This window comes from Rhinolophus sinicus, chromosome 15, assembly GCF_057876585.1.
Source record: "Rhinolophus sinicus isolate RSI-liver-muscle chromosome 15, RSI-T2T, whole genome shotgun sequence".
Taxonomy (NCBI): Eukaryota; Metazoa; Chordata; class Mammalia; order Chiroptera; family Rhinolophidae; genus Rhinolophus; species Rhinolophus sinicus.
Window position 1 is genome coordinate 73,581,824 of NC_142515.1, and position 22,019 is coordinate 73,603,842.

Below are 22,019 nucleotides of genomic sequence, written 5' to 3' on the forward strand. Positions count from 1 at the left end.
GGCACCCACTGCCTCCCCCCACCTTTCCCATCCGCCACTGAACCCCCATCTGAAGTTCCCATCCCCGCCATTCAGGTTCTGGGGTCAGGACGCAAAGGAGCAGGCAATGCAGGGGGCCGCAGTACTCGCTTTATTTTGCTGGAACCGGGGGCCACCGAGAAGATGTCCCAAGATTCCAGCGCAGGATCCAGACCCAGCTCAGTCCCGCCACTTGCCAGAGCGGTGCTTCTGGCGGCCCCGAGGCCGGTCTTCCTCGCCAGGGCGCCGTGGGGAAGTCCAGGTCTGCCTTTTCCTGTGCTCAGAGTCTCGGGAGTCCCTCACCCACTGCCGAGGGCCTTCTTCGCGTGCCTCCCATCCCCGGAGTAGGGTTCCCTGGGGCTCCCTAGTGGCCAGTGGCTTTTCAGCCTTCCGTGGTCTCTCCTTCCGGCGCCTCTCCTTCCGTGGACTCTCTTTCTGCTGCCTCTCCTTGGGCCCTCGGTAGGCCAGGGGCGAGCGCTCCTTCCCAGTGGCCTCCCCTTCATCCTTCTCTACAGCCTCCGCGCTCCCAGGAACCTCAGTCTTCTTCCCTGCCTTCACCTGGGGCACAGGGGATCCGGATGGGGGCGCCAAGGCCACGGGCGCTGGCTGCCACGCGGGTGTGTAGGGTGGTGGGATCAGCGCAGGCCTACACTACTGGCCTAGGCCCCTTCCCTGAATGAGGGCCCCTCTGCCCAGGGTCGTTGAAAGAAACACTTACCAGGAGCGGAGCTGGCTCCTTTGGGGCCGAGCTTGGTAGGACCCATGGCTCAGGGACAGGTGCAGGGGCATCGGCCTCCCCAGACACGGCATCTGGGAGAGGACCAGAGGTGATGTATGTCAGCCTTCACCAAGAGGCCCACCACACTGTCCTTTCCAGCCCCTCCCGCGAGAGCTCCCTGCCTGGGGACAGGTGAAGGGGCCAGCCGCACTCCAGTGGGTATGCTGAGGTTGGGCTGGATCCCTCCAGGCTCTGGGAAGCAGATCCGGGTCTCCCCTGCTGCGGGGCCCCTCCTTCCCCCCAAACCTCCCTCATTCGGGTTGCAAAAGAACAGATCATGTTTCTCCATGGGCTGCAGAAGCACCCTGGTGCAGGAGAAAGGAGTGCCTCACCAAATGGGGGGTGCACACGGCCCATCCTGGGCATGCAAGGTCCATGGAGGGGGGCTGTTTATCGGGGAGGGAAGTACACTAAGGTCCATACTGGGAGGGGAAGCTCCCTCAAGGTCCATAGTGGGGGAAGGGGGAGGAAGCAAGCAAAGCTCGTCCTGCAGAGAGGGGCCCAGGCCCGACTTTGGAATAACATGGTTGGTCTCTAAACAAGGTGCACAAGGCAAGGAGGGCGGAGGAGTAACCCTGCACAAGGTCCATGCTAGGGGGAAGGGGACTCTCAAAGCAGGGGGTGGGGGTGACAGGGGCCTGTCCATGGAGGGGAGCACAGACCCGACCCTGGGAGTGCAGGCTCACCGTGGCATAGCTGGAAGGCTGAGCCCAGCAGCGCCACCAATGAGGCGAGCACCAGGCACTTGTTCAGCGACAGGTCTCCCCAGGGCAGCTCCTCGCTCAGGGCCGGGGGTGGTGGGGGCGGCTGCGGGGGTGGCACGGCCTGTGCCTTTTTCCGCACGGGACTCCGGGGGGCTGCACGAGCAAGTGCTTGGCTGAGGGTGGCACCAAGGAGCAGACCGGCACCCTAAACTTGGCTCAGTCCTGCCCTGGCTGTGCAGCCCTGAGTAGGGGAACTAAGTTTGGCAGCTTCAATAGGATGTGGAGAATATTCTAGAAGATAATTAGCTGAATCATGAATTAGCAGAGGCTCCCAGCCCTTTTAGTTACTGCCTGTGACACCTGGACACCACTCAGCCAGGAGCTCCCATTGCACCCTGTCTCCCCCTGCCCCCAGGTCCAAAGACCCAGCCCAGGACTGACTCCCCATGCCAGTCCATAGCCAGCCCCCACCTCACCCCTGCCTCCTGCAAACCCACTTGCTCCTGCTTTCAGCCTCTCCTTGCTGGGTCCTGGGGCCACTTTGGCCACAGGCCCCTTTTCTGTCTTCTTGGGCCTGGCATCCACTCCGCCTGTGGGACTGCCCTCAGCCTCAGGCTCCCGAGAATCCTGTGGGGAGTCATCAGTCATCCCAGGTGTTTCCTTCCCATCTTTCCTGTGAGGGAGCTCAAGCCTTTGCCATGGGTTGTAGAAACCCATCCCTTTGGCCAGCAAGTCCCTGACTCCAGGGGCATTCTGGGCTGAAACCCGAGGGCCCCAGCTACTCACCTGGGGCCAGCCGCTGGAGTCAGCCAGGCTGGGCATCACTGTTGGTGGGGAAAAAGGGAGACTAAAGGTCATGAGGTTCCCAGGCCAATCCCACCCTCCACTGGGCTCTGCTGGGCAAGGGCCTGCTGGCTGCTCCCACTTTATAGATTGTAAAACAGACAGACTCAGAAGCAGCCTTGCCCAAAGGCACACAGTATTTCCCTGGCAGGCTGGGATCTGAACCCTGACCTGTGTGGCCAAGCCCCTCTGCTTTTTGGGCTCCTCACAGACCTGAGGCTCCCTGAGGCACCAAGGGGCCAGAGGTGAGAACCAGGAGTACAGTTTAAGCCAATGTAGGGGTCCAAGTCCTGGTCTCTGAAGATGAGCCACCTGGCTCAACGGGAGGATGGGGGCATGAGTTTCATGCTGCCAGTACCCCCGCGGGTACCTCGAGTCCTGTTCTCCTGAGGCCGGCCTGGATAGCGGTCATCCAGTGCAGAGAGGTCCGCACTTGCCTGGCAGTTGCCCAGGCCTCCATCCAGCTCTTCCAAGGCCCTGGTTGTCATGGAGCTGTCTGAGAAGCAGTAGGTCCAGATGTGGGCTGTGGAGGGTTGGAGACAGGAAAGACGCGGCTTGCATTTACTAAGCCCCACTGTGCCTGGGCCTGACCTGGGGAGTGGGGGGCTCTGCGTACATGAATTACCCAACCCCTGCCTCCTCCCAGCCCTTTAATGTCCTTCTGCACGCAGACTCTTCACTTGGCAAATTCAGACTCATGCAGGGCATGGCCCAGGCACCCTTCCTGACTCCCCAGGCCTGCCTTGGGGCTCCTGCCCATCGCCAGCCTCTCTGGGGCCCCAGCATCCCTGAACCCACAGTGGAGGCTGCTGCAACCCAGAAAGGGCTGGGACCCACCCACAGTCACACAGAGATGAGCAAAGAGCCCAAACCAGAACCCTGGGCCCCAAGGTCGACTCATGTTCTCTGAGACCAGGGACTATTTTTATCCAGTACCCAAGGCCTGCAGGACAGGCCAGTGTGCAGCACAGCCCCTCCCCGGCCTTTGCCCCCACAGGGTCTCTCTTTAGACCATCCTCACCTGCCATTCCTGGCACCCAGTTCTCCCATGACCTCCTAAATCTAGGAACTCAAGCCCAGCAGGCAGGACCAGCCTCATTCTGGCCTCAACAGGCAGAGGGAGGGTGAGGGGGTCCTAGGCATCTCCCAATCCAACACTGAGGTCCCTGTCTCTCACTGCGTCTGCTCCCACAAGCAGAGGAGGAAACTGAGGCTAGGGACAGAGGCATTGGCCAGAGGTCATGCAGAGCTTGAGATCAAACCCAAGTCTGTCGGCTTCCCAAAGTCCTGCTTTTCAATTTCCCTAGTGCCTCAACTGCCAGCATTAGTTTGTGCCATCCCTGGGCAGAAAGACGACCCTTCCCTGGGGCTGGAGCAGGACAGTGGGGGAGGGGTCCAATGGACAGGGATTGTATGCCGCTAGGTACGTACAGGGACAGCCACAAGAGTTGTGGATATCCCTGGACCTCAGAGATGCCTTCCCCAGACCCTGGAGACCCCAACCTCTGTCCAGGCTTCCCCTGCCCCACTTACTCCACAGCCGCTTCGCTGGGCCTTGTGGACAGGATGGAGGGTGGCCCCAGGACAGACAGCAACAGGTGGCTGGAGGCAGCAGGCTGAGCCAATCAGCTCTGTGGCTGGAGTAGGAGGGGGAAGAGGGCCAGGCATAGCTGCTGCATCCCCCCCTGCAGCCGGAACAGGCATTGGCCAGGGGTTACCCACCCCCACTTCAGCACAGAGCCACTGTCAGGCTGGCCACGGTGACCCTGGGAACATTTCTTCCTGTCTCTGAGCCTCAGAAAAAAGGGCTCTGGGGGTGAGGGCACCCACAAAGGGTGGACTCCTTGGCTTCTCTCATGGATTCAATCAGCAAGACTTTGCAAAGCATCGCTTGTGTGCCACCCACATAACCAGGGTGACATATGGAGTCCAGGGGCATCAGGAAGGGCTTCCTGGAGGAAGACCACTGCAGGAATCCAGGCTCTGCTGGCTGGCCTTGGCAAGGCCACCAGCTCAGAAGCCTCAGTTTCCTTATCTACAAAGTGGGATCACTTTCTCCCAGGAGAGCAGTAAGATTAAAAGGCATTAATCCGTACTAAACAACCACTCAATACCTGTAGGCTATTTTGGTGTCACGACACCTATTCACACAAGCACACTTTTATTTAGTTGATGACCGAACGCGTCACACCAAGCCCAGCCCCGCTGTATGGGAAATCATTTGTCATCTTTTAAAAATAACAGCTTTGGGAGGCCGGCCCGGTGGCTCAGGCGGTTGGAGCTCCGTGCTCCTAACGCCAAAGGCTGCCGGTTCGATTCCCACATGGGCCAGTGGGCTCTCAACCACAAGGTTGCCGGTTCGACTCCTCAACTCCCTCCAAGGGATGGTGGGCTGGGCCCCCCTGCAACTAGCTACGACAACTGGACCTGGAGCTGAGCTGTGCCCTCCACAACTAAGATTGAAAGGACAACAACTTGAAGCTGAGCTGAGCTCTCCACAACTAAGATTGAAAGGACAACAACTTGACTTGGAAAAAGTCCTGGAAGTACACACTGTTCCCCAATAAAGTCCCCTTCCCCAATTAAAAAAAAAAAAAAAAAAAAAAAAATATTTAAAAAAATATAACAGCTTTGGGCCGGCCCAGTGTCTCAGGTGGTTGGAGCGCAGCACTCCTACCACGGAGGTCGCTGGTTCGATTCCCACATGGGCCAGTGAGCTACGCCCTCTATAGCTAAGATTGTGAACAACACCTCTCCCTGGATCTGGGCTGCCGTGAGCAGCTGGAGGCCGGTGAGAGCTGCTGAGTGAGAGCTGCTGAGTGCTGCTGTGTGCTGCCAGTGGCCAGTGGCCAGCATGAATGGCCAGCAGCCAGCATGAGTGGTCGGCAGCCAGCGAGAGCTGCCGTGAGCTGCTGTGAGTGGCGGATCAACAACTGGTGACCAACTGCCTCAGCAGGGAGGAGGGGGAGAGCGTAAGGCTCATAACACCAGCATGGGCCAGGGAGCTGTGTCCTACACAACTAAACTGAGAAACAACGGCTTAAACTGGAGTGTGTGGGGGGGGAGGCGGAGAAAGGGGGGAAAATAAATAAAAAGTAAAAATAACAGCTTTATTGAGATACAATTCACGCACCATACAATTCAGTCTTTTAGAGAATACAATTCAATCACGTTAAGTACACTCATACAGTTTTGCCACCATCACCTGTATCTAATTTCAGAATATTCTATCACCCCCCAAAAAAGCCCCTTCTCTTAGCAGTCACTTCCCAAATCTCCACCTTCCCCAGCCCCTGACAACCACTAACTACTTCCTGTCTGTGGATGTGTCTGTCTGGACATTTCACATAAGTGGAATCACACACTGGGTGGCCTTGTGCGCCTGGCTATACACATACACATATAGAGTATAACCACAGATATTAGAAATATACACAGAAAAAAAGGTCGGGTAAGAAACATACCCACATCTATTTAGCTCCCTCAATGAGTATCCATTGCTCTTATACTTAGCAACAACTTGCTAAAAAGAGAGCCCTGGGCAACATGGGGCAGGAAATTGATGGCAGAGCAGTTACGTTCACGCTCAGGCTATGAATCTTTCTCTTTTTTCTGTGATGAAACCTTTGTGAAAATATTTGAAATATCAAAAGTAAAGTACTGAAATGTGTATCGAGGAGCACAGAAAAAAATACATACAAAGGGTGCCAAAAAAAGTATACACTTTTTAAGAAAAGAAAAAACTATTAATTGTAATAATATATACTGATAACTAAAGATGAATACAAGTCACGTTTGACTTCTGCAATTACAAGAGGTGCTCCAAGTGGTTACCATCAGCGTCCAGACACTTCTGATTACGGCGCACTACTGTTTGAGCATACATAACATCTCTTAAAATGTGTATACATTTTTTTGGAACCTCAGTACACACACACACACACACACACACACACACAAGGTCTGGCAATTAAGTTTGCAAACTCATCCAAGAAAAGGCGCTATATACCTCATTGCTGAATATCACTACGGTCACCTTTGAAGTACTCCTCTTGGGAAGCTATGCACCGACACCAGCACCTAGTCCACCCTTCAAAGCAGTTTTGGAACTCTTTTTCTGGAATGGCCATCAGAGCTGTTGTCATATTACCCTTGATGTCCTGAATGTCATCAAAATGTCTTCCTTTCAATATTTCCTTTATCTTCGAGTAAAGAAAGAAGTCATTGGGGGCCAGATCAGGTGAGTAGGGAGGGTGTTCCAATGCAAGTATTTGTTTACTGGCTAAAACTACTTCACAGACAGTGCTGTGTGAGCCGGTGCATTGTCGTGATGCAAGAGCCATGAATTGTTGGCGAAAAGTTCAGGTCGTCTAATTTGTTCACGCAGCCTTTTCAGCACTTCCAAATAGTAAACTTGGTTAACTATTTGTCCAGTTGGTACAAATTTATAATGAATAATCCCTCTGATATCAAAAAAGGTTAGCCACATTGTTGCAACAAGTTCACAAACTTAATTGTCAGACCATATGTGTGTGTGTGTGTGTGTGTGTGTGTGTGTGTGTGTGTGTGTGTGTGTAATTAAAACAAAAAAAACAGTCACCAGTTTGAGATAAGCACTGTTCATTTCTGGCCAAGCCCTGTCGTCCTTGGCAACTGCATGTTTTTACAGCGCTGTTGCAATGCTACTGACACTTTATCATCCCCCACAGATGTGTGTGTGGATTTGTGGCCCAATTGCAGCAACTGGAAGCCTTCCTTGGGCCTGGTTCTTGCCGCAGGCTGTTTGACGCAAATTAATGATAGTTGGTCCTTGTTTACTTCCCCCTTTTCTTGCAGCTTGGCTCAAGAGTTTTGTTCCTGAGAACAATGTTAGGAGAAGTGGCCAGGCTTGAAAATGGCAATGAACGTGGTGAAACAATGCCCAGGTTTTTTTTTATTTTAACTTTTTAACATTATATTCTGACATTTTTCAAACATGCAGAAAGGTGAGGGAGCTGCTATAGGTGATATTCTGCTGTGTTCACCCGGGGCCGCCTCCGTCTGACTGTCCATGGCTCTGTCTACCCATCTTACTTTGTAAACTTTGTTTCAAGGTCAGCTGCTGGCATATAACCACTCCAGCGCACACCTCGTGCTAGAGATCAGTCAGAACCTGTCTGTGGCTTTCGTGTTTACATGAAATTTACAGTGACTGGAATGTAAAGTCTTAAGTGCACTGTCGGATGGCTTTTGTCAAATGCATGCACCAAGTGTCATCTTCCAGTGATATAGTCCCATCACTTCATGTATGAGTCTCCTGCAACTGCTGAAACAAATCACCATTAACTGAGTGGCTTAAAACAACACATTTATCGTCTCACAGTTTTGGGGTCAGGAGTCCCACTCAGGCCTCTCGGGGCTAAACCGAGAGAGGGCAGGGCTGGTCCTCCAGGAGGCCCCAGGAGAACCGTTTCTAGCATTTCCCAGCTTCTAGAGGCACCGCGTCCCTGGCTCGTGGCCCCTCCTCCATCATCACAGCCAGCAGCGCAGCCTCTTCCATCTCTGACTCTGAGCCTCCTGCCTCCCTCTTATGAGGACCCTGTGATGACACTGGGCCCCCTGGGGAATCCAGGGTCGTCCCCATCTTGGGGGCCCTGACTTAATCCCATCTGCACTTAATTCCCTTTGCCAAATAAGGTGGCATGTCCACAGGTCTCACGAATTAGGGGTGGACATCTTTGGGGGCTCTTATTCAGGTGACTACACTCTGCGAATCTTTTTAAAAAATCATAGTGAGACCCTCAGCCTCCCCCACTTATCCCCATGTCCTAACCTCGCCATACTGGACACCCAGCATGGACCCTCCAGCTTTGACCTGCCATTCCCACACTCTCCACTGTCCATTCCCAGCAGCTTAGCTCTCACCACCTCCAGGAAGCCCACCTTGATGTCTTCTTTCCCTCCCTGCAGTCTGGGGGCCCTTCACGTCTCACAGACTCCCTTCTCCCAGCAAGTCACCTCCCCTTGTCTGATTTCCCTCAGTCCTCGTCAAGCCCAGCCAGAGCAGGCTGCCTTGGCCACTGTGCCCATCCTGAGCCTTTAACTAGGGTGGTCTGCTGAGCGTGAAGGTTGCCTCTCTTAGAATCAGCATTTGTAGGCATACCCAGATTAGGCAGAGGAAGGAGAAAGTGACACTTGGGGGACACTGGGTGGTGTCTGGGGACATCTGTGGTTGTCACGACTGGGGGTGCTCCTGCCATCGAGTGGGTGGGGGCCAGGGATGCTCCTCACTTTCCCCCACAGTGACCCCAGAGAACAACCTGGCCCCAATGTGGAGAGTGGGAATTTTCTGCCTCAACAACTGAACACTGCACGCTCCATAACCAAGATCCAACAGGAAGTAAGCCTTTCAGTGCCAGATGAAATCTGGAAGGAGATTCTGGTCTGGCTTTGGAGTTTACAATGTTGGGGGTGGCAGGTGCCTCCGTTCCTTCACCCTAACTCCCCAGCCCCCGCCCCGCCCAGCGTGCCCTCACCACCACACACAGGGAGCAAAGCAGAGGACAACATTCCCCATCCTGCAATCTGGTCACTTCCAGCTCCCTGACATCAGGCAGAGGCTAGCTAGCTGTCCAGGAACCAGAGCCCACCATCCCCACAAGGGTGATATGGTAGTGCTCCTCCCTCCCTCTGGGAGCCCTCAGAACCCCTAAGCCCGGACATGCCCTGCCCGGACCCTACACACACTTCTTTTCTCCTCCACCCCTGCTCTTTTACAACCTGTTTCAGTCTGTTTTTTACCAACAGGCTGCGTTTTTATCCCCTTTCTACACACGCTGATTGCAAATTACCCCATACTTAGTCCAGAAGCAGCACACAGCTGCCACGGAAGAAAGAAGTCTCCTCACTTGGAGTCTTAGCACCTGAGGTTACTGGGAGTTCCCCAGCAAATGAACGGGCCTGAGTGTTGCCTAAAATTCATCCCCTAGATTCTGGCCCACCAGGGAAGGAATTCTTGGAGACACCCCACTGGACCTATTCTGTGTGAGCTGCAAGGGCCACAGTCTTGAATCCACTGTGCTGGGTGTCAGGGATGACCTTGGTCAGTTTCTGGCCTCACTTAGGAGGTGCAAACACAGTGTGACCCAGTGACCAGTAGCCAGCCATTGGCAGGTCTGCATTCTGGACTCTTGGCCCAGAATCCTCTGGAGATCTACCAAGAGGAAAAAAACACATTTTGAAACCCGGAGGCTCTTCCAGCCTCAAGAAAACAAGGCCTAAATAATAAGAAAGATACTAATTCTACAAATATAGAGGACACTTAAGAAGCACACTAGGATGGGTGGGTGGGTAGGTGGGAGTGAGCCCTCCCAATAAAAATGTGTGCCTCTATGGAAAAATTGAAAACAATTACAAAGTTAACTAAAAATGCATCTGCTTTATGTTTTCACATTGAGACCATGAGCTGCAATTCTAAGTAATGTCATCCATTTAATAGTCTTCCTCTGGGAAAATTATTTGGTTTGTCCAATATTTGCAATTGTTACAGTTTTTGTTGCGCTTTAATAATGTATATTACTATGCATTAGATATTTTTATTACTTATAAATATTGTATAAGTAAATAAATACTGCATTCCACAGGGAAGGGAATTTTGAGATACACAGGGTTTCAGACACATGGTGTGCAGAGTAAATTTCTATCCGTTTTGTAATCATTCAAGGTCCCTTTGGGGAAAGTTTGTGTGTCTAACCCAAATAGACACAGTAGATTGGGAATAAAAATGAGATAAAAAAGACAAAGAAACAAATAGGAGTTGCTTCAATTCCATGTAACATTTTAAGTTTCTATTTGTGCCTAAAACGTGAAACTATGAAACAAAGTGGGACCTGAAAGGAACAGTATTTTCACTTGGTAAGTGCAAAATTTAGTTCTGATATGTTTTTCTAACTTAAACTGCCAGGAGTGATATCTTTGCTTGGGGATAGTTCACACATGAAATATCCGAGTTTATCTGCAAGAAGTAAAATTTTTGTTAAGCCCAAATGTTAGACAAACTATCTTAAAATTTGAATATCTTTAACATTGAAAGCTCTTTTCTCAATTGTAAGTTGTTTTAAGACGTGAAAGACTGAATCCAGAAAACCATCATTATGACCGATCATTATGAGGTTATTACTGAATATAATTTTGACCTATTGGTGAGTGAGGGCGCTAGGACCCCCCTCCCCCCAAATACCCACGGTCTTGTCGCCACAAGCTGCAGGGGAGGGGGCCCCTGCTGGAGGAAGGGACCCCAGGGAGGTCGACAAGGACCACGGCGGAGACTGGGCCACCGCGAGACCCCGGAAAACGAACCTAGCACGGCGCCCCTGGTGATGGGGGCGGAGCGGACGGAGGGGGCGGGTTGGGCGCGCGCGCGCGCGTTCTCGGCGCCACGGTGGCCCGCCCCCTAAGCATCTCGCCCAATTCACGGCGTGGTCTCGCCCCGACCCCTCGCGGTCCGCCAATCAGACGCCGAGAGGGGCGGGCGCGCCTGGTTTCCTGGCGGCCTCGCCCCCTCGCGCAGCCGTGTTCCCGGAGGCGTGGGGGGCGTGGCCTGGGCGCGGCGGCTATAAAAGTGAGCGGCGGTAGCGGCGCCATTTTGCGAACGGCGAGCAGCGGCGGCGGCGCGGAGAAGCGCAGCGGAGGTTTTCCTGGTTTCGGACCCCAGCGGCCGGATGGTGAAATCCTCCCTGCAGCGGATCCTCAACAGCCACTGCTTCGCCAGAGAGAAGGAGGGGAATAAACCCAGCGCCACCGTCCACGCCAGCCGCACCATGCCGCTCCTCAGCTTGCATACCCGCGGCGGCCGCAGCAGCGAGAGGTGAGCGCCCCGCCCCCGCCCGAAGCTTCCAGAAGCGCCGCTGCGCAGGGCCGCGGGGGGCGGCCTCCGGGCGCCACGGAAGTCCCGGGAACGCGAGATCCGCTCTTTTGTCGAGGCGGCAATCACGCGGGTGGCGAGTTCTTGGCGAGCTGGGGGCGGGACGGAGCCGGGGTCCAGGGCCTGGCAGGCGATCGGGGGGCGCGGGGGCACCTGGCTGGGTCTGGGTGCCCGCGGGGGTCCGTGGTCGAGTTTGGGGAAAGGCCGCGGGATCGGGGGTCGGATTTAGGGAGTGGTTTGGCCCGAGGCCGAGTCGGGCCCGTGAGTCCCATGAATCTGCATTTTGCGGGCGCGGCCTCCTAGCGTTGACCGGGGGGATCTTGAGCACTCCGCGGGTGGGAAAGTTCAACCAAGCGGGGTTTCGTACCCCGCTCTCCGTTGTGGTTCCCTTGGTGATCCCCCTTTTTGGCCCCAAAGGGCGTCTGTCCGGGTGCGCCAGGCCTCCGAGGACGCGCGGGGCGAGGCGGCGCCACGTAGATGCCGCCTGGGACCTTTCTCGGGGTGGCGGCCCGACGGCTCCCCGCGCACTTACGACCCCCGGCCCTTCGTCCCTCTCCTTCCGTTAGGGACGTTTTGGTTGAACGTGGTCGTGTCCGCCTCCGAGGAGCGGGGGACCGAGATGAGGTTTGCCTGTTGTAGTAGTTGGCAGTATCCTAGACCTCCCACTACCCCGGCTTTTTACTAGCTCCACAGGGCTGTCGGGAGCTGCAATTCCCGCGGGCCGCGGTTTGGGGGGGCCCCGATGGGAGTCGTGCAAAATGGAGGCGACTTTGGGGCTTGTTTACACTGCGCAGCAAATGGCTGCTGGCGCTCCAGACTGCGCGATTGTGAAAATCTCCCCCGGGGCACAGGGCTGCTCTGCCGAGATGACGCAACCCCGAGGCCTGCGGTGGGGAGGGGCCCCTCCGCAGGCCTGTCCCCGCCACGCGCCCTGCCTAGTGGTGGGCCGGCAACAGAAGGGCTGTCAGAGAGGAGGCTTCATGTAAAAAGACAGGTTGCTGGCCGCCTGAGAAAGCACTAGAACTTCGACTTTTACAGCGGACAGCGAAACGGGAAAGGGGAAGCTAAAGTGGTGTGAGTTAGAAATGGGAAGTGAAGTTTGTCAGGGAGGTAGGATTGGGTTGGTGAGCCTTTATATATGTCTTAAGATAGTTCAAGGGCAAAAGACCACCAAGTGGGATTTTAACTCGTTAACAGAGGTGTCCAATTGAAATTACTGTTTGTCTCTACCTGGGGTGGAGCTTTTGAGCTGACTTAGGGCAGATTGGGAGGGGGGAGGCGAGGAGTCCTGGGTGGGCATGGAGTCTGGAATACCTTGGCCTTCAGCCGAAGGCCGGTGCCACTAACCACAACCCGTTTTTCTCCAGTTCTAGGGTCTCCCTTAACTGCTGTAGTAACCTGGGTCCAGGGCCTCGGTGGTGCTCCTGATGCCCCTCACCCACCCCTGAAGATCCCAGGTGGGCGAGGGAATAGTCAGAGGGATCACAATCTTTCAGCTAATTTATTTTACTCTGTAAGTATTGGGGCCCTGGGCTCCCCAGCAGGGCCAGTGGCTGTCCACCTGCTGGCCAGCCCCTGTCTCTCTGACATTTCTTGTGCACCCACTGTGAGCCAGCTGTTCTGTGTACATGACTTCATTGATTCTCAGAATCCTGGCGTGGGGGTTGGGGGTCAGGGACACGCAGGCTGAGCTGCAGCCCAGGCCCTGCCCAAGCCACAAGTAGCCCTTGGCCAGCTCCCATTTGTGCCTCAGCGTGGGGCTCCTGCCCTGACCCTGCGTCGGAGGCCCTGCAGCAGATGGCAGCACTGCACGGGGCTGGGTAACTGGTCATTTCCATACTTTTCCGATTTCCCGAATTGTGATGCTGAGGGGGAAAGACCCCAGTGTCCGTGTCTAAGGTCCGTGTCTTTCACAGGATAATCGGCTGACTGTAACAGAGGAACTAACATCTAACCACAAGACGAGAATTCTCAATGTCCAGACCAGGCTTACAGACGCCAAACACATCAACTGGAGAGCGGTGCTGAGCAGCTGCTGCCTCTACATCGAGGTCCCTGGTGGCGCTCTGCCTGAGGGGAGCAAGGACAGGTGAGGGCAGGCCCAGGCGTGTCCCCACTCCGGGGGAGGAGGGAAGCCCGAGTCAGCCAGACTGGCTATCCTCATTTTTCGGGTCGGGGTTCCCTTTTGAAGCAGTGCACCAGTAATTCTCAGGGGATTCCACCCCAGGGGACACTGGGCCATGTCTGTGGACATCTGTGATTATCATGACGGGGTGTTTTGGGCATCGAGGTGGGGGATAGGGCCAGGGGTGCTGCTTAACCTCCCACAGTACTGGGGAGGACCCCCACAGAGTGACAGGCCCCAGTGTCCCCAGTGCCCAGGGGGAGACCTGCTATAGACCTGGAAGAATGGTGCACCCTGTGAATCTGGCCCCGGAGAGAAGTGGGAGGTGCGGGGCTGGGCTCCTCCATGGGGGGCAGGCAGGCAGACACTGATGGTGGCACTTCAGCTTCGCAGTTCTTCTCGAATTTGCTGAGGAGCAGCTACATGCTGACCACGTCTTCATTTGTTTCCATAAGGACCGCGATGACAGAGGTAGGTGATTGCCCATTGCCAGCCAGTCCTGCTGGCATGAGAGGAGAAGGCATCATCCATTCCCCCTAGGTGGCAGAACCGGGGTGCAGCCCAAGGTCCCGTTCTCAAATCTTGGTTTCTCAGTCCTGCTGTCCGTGGGTCTTGCCACACCCTGTTGGGTGTCCTCAGTCTACACTGCCCTCTTCCCATTATTGCCAAAGCTCCTTGGGGCCTTGTGTTAGGGGGCCCGCTGGGCGGGTGGGCACAGCCCAGGGTACTGGAGGCCCCACTGGCTCTGACACAGTTTGCTCTGCAGCCGCCCTGCTCCGTACGTTCAGCTTCATGGGCTTTGAGATTGTGAGACCGGGGCATCCCCTTGTCCCCAAGAGACCCGATGCTTGCTTCATGGCCTACACGTTTGAGAGAGAGTCTTCTGACGAGAACGAGTAGTGACCGAGCCGCCTGCGCCCCCTCACCTTCACCTCCACCCGCAGATCATCACAGACCGCAGCCCCTTTGTGTGTTACCCTTTGTGGGTGGTGTGACCATTGGCTGGGGCTGCAAAATGCCAGGCCTGCTCCCCTCTTCTGGGTTTGTCTGCATGTTGTAATTGTGCAAATAAACGCTCACTCCAAATTAGCGATATATTTCTTGAAGTTTAATATTGTGTTTGTGATACTGAAGTATTTGCTTTAATTCTAAATAAAAATTTATATTTTACTTTTTTATTGCTGGTTTAAGATGATTCAGGTTATCCTTGTACTTCGAGCAGGAGTTTCTTATTTGAAGTTTTAGAAACAGTCTTAGATCTTAACTTGGAAAGACAGGTATTATTAATCTATCCTATTGATCTCAAAAATCTGAATAAAAGTGATTACACCTCCAAGACCTGCTTTGGCTGCCTGTGTTAATGTGCCAGCTGGTACTTTGGGCCAGAGGGCAGGGCCTCGGTTACCTGGGCTGGGGTGGGACAGCGCCTTGTGCAAGGTCCTGAGTGACCCCTTTTGAGAAAGACTGGCCTGCGATGGAAAGCCAAGGGCCTGGTCTCTCTGGCCACAGCCAGGTTGCTGTGGGATGTGTTGGCTGGTTCAGCCCCCCATGGGTGTGAGGCTGTCTCCACACCCTGGCTGCCTCTACACCTCACCTGCCCACCTTCAGTGCAGCTCTGGGTGGCAACCTGCCGCTCCTCTGCTCCTGTGCCCTTCCCTGCAGTGGCTAATCCTAGACGCTGTCCAGCTTCTTGCCCACCCCTAAGGGCCTCACCTTTGGGGCCCACTGGGACTTTGCCAGCTGGGGTGTGGGAGTGGCTGTGGGTCCCCGCACGACCTAGTTGCTCTTGGTGAGGGGCTTGCAGTGCTGTGCTGCGACTGGAGCAGTCTTGGCAGAAATGGGTGCTGCAGTGGGGGGGGGCTGGGGTGTGGGGGGGCTTGCTGAAGAGGCAGGATGGGCGGACTGCAGCACCACCTGCTGGCAGCATCTGGGAGCACCGCCCACAGATTTCATATCCAGGGCTTGAGTAGGAAACAGACTGCAAAGGGAGCATTTTTTTTTTTTAATTTGTTAGGGTGACAGTAAATAAAACCATATAGGTTTATAATGTACAGTTCTATAATACATCATCTGTATATTGCATTATGTGTTCACCCAAAGTCAAATCTGTCACCATATACCCCGGGGGGGCCAAAAAAATGTATAAAACTGGACCCTGGTCAGTGTTGCTTAAGCAGCGGTTCACCGTAATCAGAAGTGTCTGGACGCTGATGGTAACCACTTTGAGCACCTCTTGTAATTGCAGAAGTCAAACGTGATTTGTATTTATCTTTTGTTATCGGTATATATTAACAATTTTAATAGTTTTTTCCTTAAAATGTGTATACGTTTTTTTTTGGCACCCTCTGTATTTCACTTTACCTTTTTTACTTCCCTCCCCTTTTCCCTCTGGTAACCACTAAACTGTTGTCTGTATGAGTTGTTTGTCTTGTTCATTTGTTTTATGTCCCACATACGAGTGAAATCATGATTCTCGACTTTCTCTGCCTAACTTATTTCGCTTAGCATGATACTCTCAAGATCCATGTTGTTGCAAATGGCACTATTTCATTGTATGGCTGAGTAGATTCCATTGTATATATGTACCACACCTGTGCAGAGGGAGCATCTTTTACGGAGGAGGAAAGGTGCTGGGGGAACTTGAGTATATTTGGGGGTGGGCTGGGATACTTAGCAGCTACCTGAGTGATGATGGATCCAGTGTTCAAAGGTCTGGGAGGGGACAGAACTGGACACACACACTCCCAGTTTATGTGAGCAGGGCAATGGCAGAGAAAGGGCACTGGGGTTGGGACATTGAAGGATGAAGAGGAATCTGAAGCAGAGGAACAGAGGGGAGGGTGTTTCCAGTGGAAGAAACAACTTGGGCAAGGCCTGGAGGCCAGAAAGTACCTCCAAGGATGAGCAATGTAGCAGGAGGGGTGGGCCAGAGAGCTTGCAGTCTTTGGAGGAGCCCCACTGTATTCTGAGGGTATTAGGGAGTCATGGGAGATGTCTGAGCAGGAGAGGGACCTGGTCATATCTGAGAGTTAGAAAGACACCCCCCCCCCATCACCATGGTTGGGGAGGGGGAGTGAGGAGGCATTACTGGAGGCTCCAGGCCAGGGCAGTGGGACCTCTCAGCACTCCTGTGTCCACTTTTCAGAGTCATAAACTGAGACCCCATTCTCTCCTTCGGGACCCCTGATGAATCTTGCATGCAGTTTCTTTATTCTGTCATCCTGTGCTATTAATTAAGCACCCTGTTTTCAGGGAACTCACAGTGACAGGTAAGAGACAGTAAATAATTCCAGGTGGTGATTAGTGCTCTGGAGGGGAAAGAAGGCGGAAGCAGGGTGAGGAGCTTAGAGGGCCCAGGAGGGGCAACTTTATTTACTTAGAGGGGGTGGGATTGGAACAGTCTGGCCGGGGGAAGAGCCCATGCAAAGGTTAGGCGGCTGGACAGAATTTAGTGTCACAGAGGAACAGCCAGGAGGCCACGGTGGGTAGAGAGTTGGGGAGGTGGCAACTCCCCAATGGGAACATTTGGGAGGTGAGTTCAGACTCCAATAGGGTGGGCTATGTTGGGTGGGCCTACCCTCCCCCTGGAGACCTGAAGCAGCTCTTGAAGGACATTCACACTGGAGGAGTCGGCACAGGGGGGTGCTCCAGGGCCAGGAGGGCCTCGCATGTTGGCACTGGAGGGGTGTCCGCGCTCTTGTGGAGACAGTGACTGGCAGACCCCAGCATGAGAAAGGCACCCTGGCTTCTGGAAGTGGGGAGAGGGGTTCCACACACTCAGAGACACTGATCGGCAGGGAGTGTTCACACCTGGAAGAGATGAGTGTCCCTGGCATCAAAAAGCCTCAGCTGGCACTAGCCATTAGCCTCCTTCCTTCTTGGGGAGGCCTTGGGGCTATGTCCCCAACATAGAAGGGGCAGGTATTGCGGGGGCAGGGAAGGGGGTGGGAGGTGTGCCCTCTTCTGTATTCTCTGCTAGCTTCTTGCTCCTTCTGGAAGGAGGGATCCACCCTATTGTAGAGACACTGCCCCCAGCCCCAGCTCTGGGAAGGGGTGCCTGCCTCTTGGAGAAGTCCTGGAACAGGCGCATCGCTCTGGGAGGAATCAGCCCCACAACAGCTCCAGGGCGTGGCCCATTGAGGCCTCGGTGGCCTCCACCAGGTATTCACAACATAGCCAGTCCTCCAGGCCGGGAACCTCACCCCCAGCGGCCCGCTGCGCGAGGTGCAGGACCAGCAGCGCGCGGCGCACCCGCAGCCAGGGCCCCAGCGGTGTACCGCGGCCTCGTAGCTCGTACCCCGGACCCCAGAGCAGCGCCTGCAGCGCGCCGCGCGTCAGGGTCGCAGAGGGTTGTACGCGGGCCAGCTGGGCTGCCAGGCGCTCCAGGCCCGCGGTGAAGGGCGTGGCCAAGGGCACGCGGGCGAGCAGCGTGCGGAGCAGGCGGCCCAGCTGTAGCGCGTGAGCTCCCAGGGCTTCCGAGGGCCGTGGGTGGACACGGCCGAAGTCTGCTAGCAGCAGGCGCTGGGGCCCGGAGGCCGCGCAGCCCCGCGGCGCCACCAGCAGCAGGTTCTCGGGACGCAGCTCGGTCAGGGTCGCGCCCCGGGTCTCCAGGTGCTCCAGTGCTCTACTCAGCTGCAGCAACGTCAGGGCCACGGCCCAGGCAAAGTCCGGGGGCCTCTGCGCGCCTGCCTCCACCAGCCACTGGGCCACCGTGCGCTCTGGTACCTCCGCCGCCAGCACCACGGGGCCGATCCAGGGCGCCTCTGGCAGTGTACCTTCGGGCACCACGCCACACAGCCCCTGGAGGTTGAAGTGTGGGGGCAGTGAGGCCTGCAGCTCCAGTCCCCACGGGTGGGGCTCCTTGGCTCCTGGCTTGGGCACCTGAAGGGCAGAGGGGGCCATCAGTGTCTGACCCAGGAGCCCCCCCCCCAAGCAACGGAGCCTGCCCCAGAGGCTCTATCTGTCCTGAAGCCGCCCACGCCCACCCCCACCTATTCCCACTCTAGCTTTGGAGGGGCATCCTGCCCGCCTCCAGAAGCAGGGGTTAAATGTAAATTCAGTTGTTAGTTCCCAAGATGTGGCATTAAACTCCTGCCTGCCAAAGGAGTGGATTCTTCCTACTTGGTAAAGTGGGAGGGGACAGCTAAGGTGGCAGAGCTGGGCTGTCCAGTAGAAATACAATGCTGGCCATTTAAATTTTTCAGTAGCCACATTAAAATAAAAATGGAAAACAGGTGAAAGTAGTTTTTATAATATATTTTATTTAACCCTATAGATCCAAAGTGTTATCATTTAACAGCTCATCGATATAAAAAATATTGAGATGTTTTACATTATTAGTATGTTTTGATACTAAGTCTTCCAGACCAGGTGTATATTTGACACTCAGAGCATATCTCAGCCCTGGACCAGCCACATTTCACGTGCTTAGAAGTTGTGCATGGCCAGCGGCTGCAGTACTGGACAGCAAAGCTCTTTCTAGAAGATCAGGAGATCAGCAGGTCGGTGGATTACATTAGAATCATCTGGTGGGGGTGTTTAAAAATTACAAGTGTTAAGGAGGGATTGGGGGGGGGATACTTAAAAAATAAAGTCCCCAGGGGCCTCTGAGATGGAGCCAGGATCCTGCTGTCCACTAAAGAACTCACAGCCAGGGCCTTTTGTAGTTCGTAAGCCTGATGATTGGGTGTTCACGCTGTTGTGTGAGATGTGCCTCCCTCAAACCTTGTTGTGGGCTGGGCTGGTGGCTCAGGTGGTTGGAACGCCATGCTCCTAATGCCAAGGTCACCGGCTCGATTCCCACATGGGCCAGTGAGCTGCTCCCTCTACAGCTAAGATTGTGAACAACAGCTCTCCCTGGAGCTGGGCTGCCTTGTGCTGCCACTGCAGCTGCTGCGCGGGCTGCCAAGAGCTGCCGCGGGCTACCGTGTGCCACTGTGAGTGGCCGGCAGCCATCGTGAGCGAGCCAGTGAGAGCTGCCGTGAGTGGCCGACCAACGACTGTCCACTGGCTGCCTCAGCCAGAGGGAACACAAAACTCATAATAGCAGCATGGGCCAGGGAGCTGTGTCCTACACAATTAGACTGAGAAACAACGGCTTGAACCGGAGTGTGGGGCGGGGCGGGGCGGGGCGGGGTGGGGCAGGGGGGGAGGGAAAAAAGGGAAAAAAAACAAAAACAAAAAACAAAAAAAACCTTGTTGTGACATCGGCACATTGCCCATCTGACAGGAAAAAAAAAACTCAGCCAACAGCCCCCTCAATGCTCCAGTCTGCAAAATGGGCCCACAATAACACATTCCGTCCAATTGATGAGGTTCCCCCATTTGGTGATGGTTCTGACGCTTCGTAGTATGGCTTATTTAACAGGATTTTTTTTTCTTAGTGGTACGTAAAACAAAAGCATCTTAGGACCAAACGTGCTGATATTTGCATTATTGTTATTACTTAAAGTGGTAGCTGTCAGCCTGCTGTGGCTGGTGAACTCAGTGGCTTGCTAGCCAGAATTCCCTGGGGAGTGAGTTAAAATGCAGATTCCTAGGCCCCTGAGTGGTGTGAGGAAGGAGTTTTAATGAGACTCCCAGGTGATTGAGAACCATGGTTCCAATGGCTGACAGTGTTAATTTCTGTTAGTTCCAAAATAAGCATTTGAGCCCAAACTGCAGGTGTGGGTTAAGCCTAAGACGGAAAGTTGGGGAGCCCTCTGAGGAGGAGGGCTGGTGGCTGGGCTCACCTTGGCGGCCAAGACGTGCCACGTCTCCTTGTCCGCCTGCACAATGCGGTAGTAGAGGGTGTCCCCGCTCGTCACACAGGGCAAACTGTCCAGGAGGCGGAAGCTGCGGTGGGAGTGACAGGGGCCTGGGCGGCCCCCTAGGAACCGGGCCTGGAGCCGGATGTGCACAGCGCGGAGGCCCTCCAGCTGCCTGGCTGCCAGCACAGCATGCACAGCCTCTGGGCAGTGCAGGTCATGGAGGGACAGGCCTAGCTCCACATCCAATGAATAGATGGGCAGCTCTGCAGGGGGACAGGCTGGCCTGGCCTCATCGCCACCTGCCTGGCTCTCATCCACACTACAGGACCCCAGAAGGGGCCTCGGAGGCTGCCCTGCTGGAGTGGGGCTGGGGCTGAGGACCCCGTGGGTTGGCAAGGACCAGGCCCTGGCCAGGGTCTTCTTAGGGAGGGGGGGGGGCAGGGGCTGTGGGCCCGTGGAGGAGGACCCGGATGTCGGGGTTCGGCAGGCCTTGGAGGGCAGCAGGTGGGCACGGACCTCACCTGTGAGGAGAGAGTGGGAGGTGAGGGGGGTGAGGACATGCAGAATATGGGGCCCTGGACGCACGACTCCACTCTTCAGCTCCATGCCCCCATCTCTGAAATGGAAATCAAACTAACACCCAAGTGCCCCGTGCATTGGGGGCAGAGACGCCATCCCCATGTATAGATGAGGAAACAGGCTCAGAGGAGTGACAGTGAGTGGCAGAAAAGCATCTGGCCCGGCACCAGGTGACCCCACATCCCTGCGTGGCTCTGGGCAGCTGACCACACCTCTCCGAACTCCAGTTTCCTCATTTTTACAAGCCGATGAGCCCAGACTTATTTTTTTAAAAAAATCAAAGTTGGGGAAAAAGCTAATATAATTGAGTTAAACGGTCATTAGGCAGAGAGTTCCTTAAATGGTAAAGAGAGACTCCACCCCTTTGCTCGGGGCACCCGCCCTCCTCCCAGCCCAGACCCCTCTCCATGGCTCACCGAGGTTGCTGTACATGGGCTGAGTTGGCCAGGTGGGAGCATTGAATCCAGGGGTCTCGGTGGGAGGGTCGGGGCTGCTCATGCTGCTGAGTGGGGGTTATTCGTGGGTAGGCACATGCAGGGTGTCCGTGATGGCAGTGGGTGGGTGTGCACGGCCCTATGTGAGAGCAGGGCAGTCTCCCATACCTTGGTCCTCTTGCCCAGCCTTGACCCTGCTGTGTGACTCTGGGAGGGTTTCTTGCCCTCTCTGGGCTCCTTTCCTCATCAGCAAGACAGGAATGTCGCTTATAAACCTTTCAGGGTGGTGGGAATGACCCTATACTTTTGTGACATGGATAGAATGTCCAGCTGTGACCGTGGGCTCTCTGGGGGACAGCTGAGGGCCAGTCACAATATTCAGGGAGCCGAGCTTGGGTCTTGTCGTCAGAGCTCAGCCCTGTCAAACCGATAGCAGCCAAGCCCCAGCCCTGCCCCACCCAGATTCCAAGTCACCCCAACCTGCAAAAGTGGCTTCTACCCTCTCCCTGCCCCAGCACCCCCCCAGGAGCCCCCTACCTTTAGGACAGGAGTGACCACGGGCAGGGGACCTTGCGGACAAGTTCCCAATAGCTGCAACCCCTGGCTTCCCAGGACTGTCTGACCTGTCACCGGCAGTGAACCGGAAACGCCTTGCAACAGTTAGACCGCAGGCCGGGGCTGGGGTGGGGGGCCTTTCTGTATCACTTCCCCAGGGACTGACTGCAGGCTTACTCAAAGGTGGGGACAGCTTTCCCGGCAGAAAGAACAGCCTGGGCAAAGACCAGGAGGTGGGACCTGGAAGTGAACAGTTCCAGGGCTAAGAGCAGGATGGGAGCATGTGGGGAGATGGGCTGAGGTCCTGAGGTCACTGGAGGTGAGCAGCAGTG

At 55.1% G+C, this 22,019-nt stretch overlaps 3 protein-coding genes and 1 non-coding gene across 8 annotated transcripts; 2 read left to right on the forward strand and 2 right to left on the reverse strand.

The window, feature by feature from the left end:
- Positions 1–107: 107 nt before the first annotated feature.
- Positions 108–6,536, reverse strand: JSRP1 (junctional sarcoplasmic reticulum protein 1). 3 transcript variants are annotated; one of them, XM_019743973.3, is made up of 8 exons: positions 6,353–6,534; positions 3,877–3,980; positions 2,714–2,866; positions 2,287–2,324; positions 1,998–2,127; positions 1,483–1,653; positions 737–828; positions 108–624 (listed from the first exon to the last, which is right to left on the reverse strand). In XM_019743973.3, exons 1-8 carry the CDS (start codon positions 6,355–6,357, stop codon positions 199–201), a joined length of 1,119 nt encoding a protein of 372 aa, XP_019599532.2. In that variant the 5' UTR covers positions 6,358–6,534; the 3' UTR covers positions 108–198. The 3 variants fall into 3 exon arrangements, with proteins under 3 accessions (XP_019599532.2, XP_019599534.2, XP_074193602.1); XM_019743975.3 differs by having other exon boundaries at positions 108–576; positions 6,353–6,531; XM_074337501.2 differs by lacking the exon at positions 3,877–3,980 and having other exon boundaries at positions 6,353–6,536.
- Positions 6,537–10,968: 4,432 nt separating this feature from the next.
- Positions 10,969–14,706, forward strand: OAZ1 (ornithine decarboxylase antizyme 1). The gene is given in 6 exon segments (XM_019743984.3): positions 10,969–11,188; positions 12,613–12,670; positions 12,672–12,758; positions 13,162–13,334; positions 13,756–13,841; positions 14,137–14,706. Coding segments are annotated over 6 exon segments (684 nt in total). The 5' UTR covers positions 10,969–11,042; the 3' UTR covers positions 14,271–14,706.
- Positions 14,707–16,714: 2,008 nt separating this feature from the next.
- PEAK3 (PEAK family member 3) lies at positions 16,715–21,761 on the reverse strand. 3 transcript variants are annotated; one of them, XM_019743964.3, is made up of 4 exons: positions 21,670–21,761; positions 21,115–21,271; positions 20,102–20,640; positions 16,715–18,251 (listed from the first exon to the last, which is right to left on the reverse strand). In XM_019743964.3, exons 2-4 carry the CDS (start codon positions 21,194–21,196, stop codon positions 17,475–17,477), a joined length of 1,398 nt encoding a protein of 465 aa, XP_019599523.2. In that variant the 5' UTR covers positions 21,197–21,271; positions 21,670–21,761; the 3' UTR covers positions 16,715–17,474. The 3 variants fall into 3 exon arrangements, with proteins under 3 accessions (XP_019599523.2, XP_074193606.1, XP_074193605.1); XM_074337505.2 differs by lacking the exon at positions 21,670–21,761 and having other exon boundaries at positions 16,715–17,180; positions 17,432–18,251; positions 20,102–20,735; positions 21,115–21,622; XM_074337504.2 differs by lacking the exon at positions 21,670–21,761 and having other exon boundaries at positions 20,102–20,735; positions 21,115–21,621.
- On the forward strand, positions 19,025–19,128 carry LOC141572990 (small nucleolar RNA U13). The gene has a single exon (XR_012498577.1). It is a non-coding gene; the product is annotated as a small nucleolar RNA U13 (small nucleolar RNA).
- Positions 21,762–22,019: the final 258 nt, after the last annotated feature.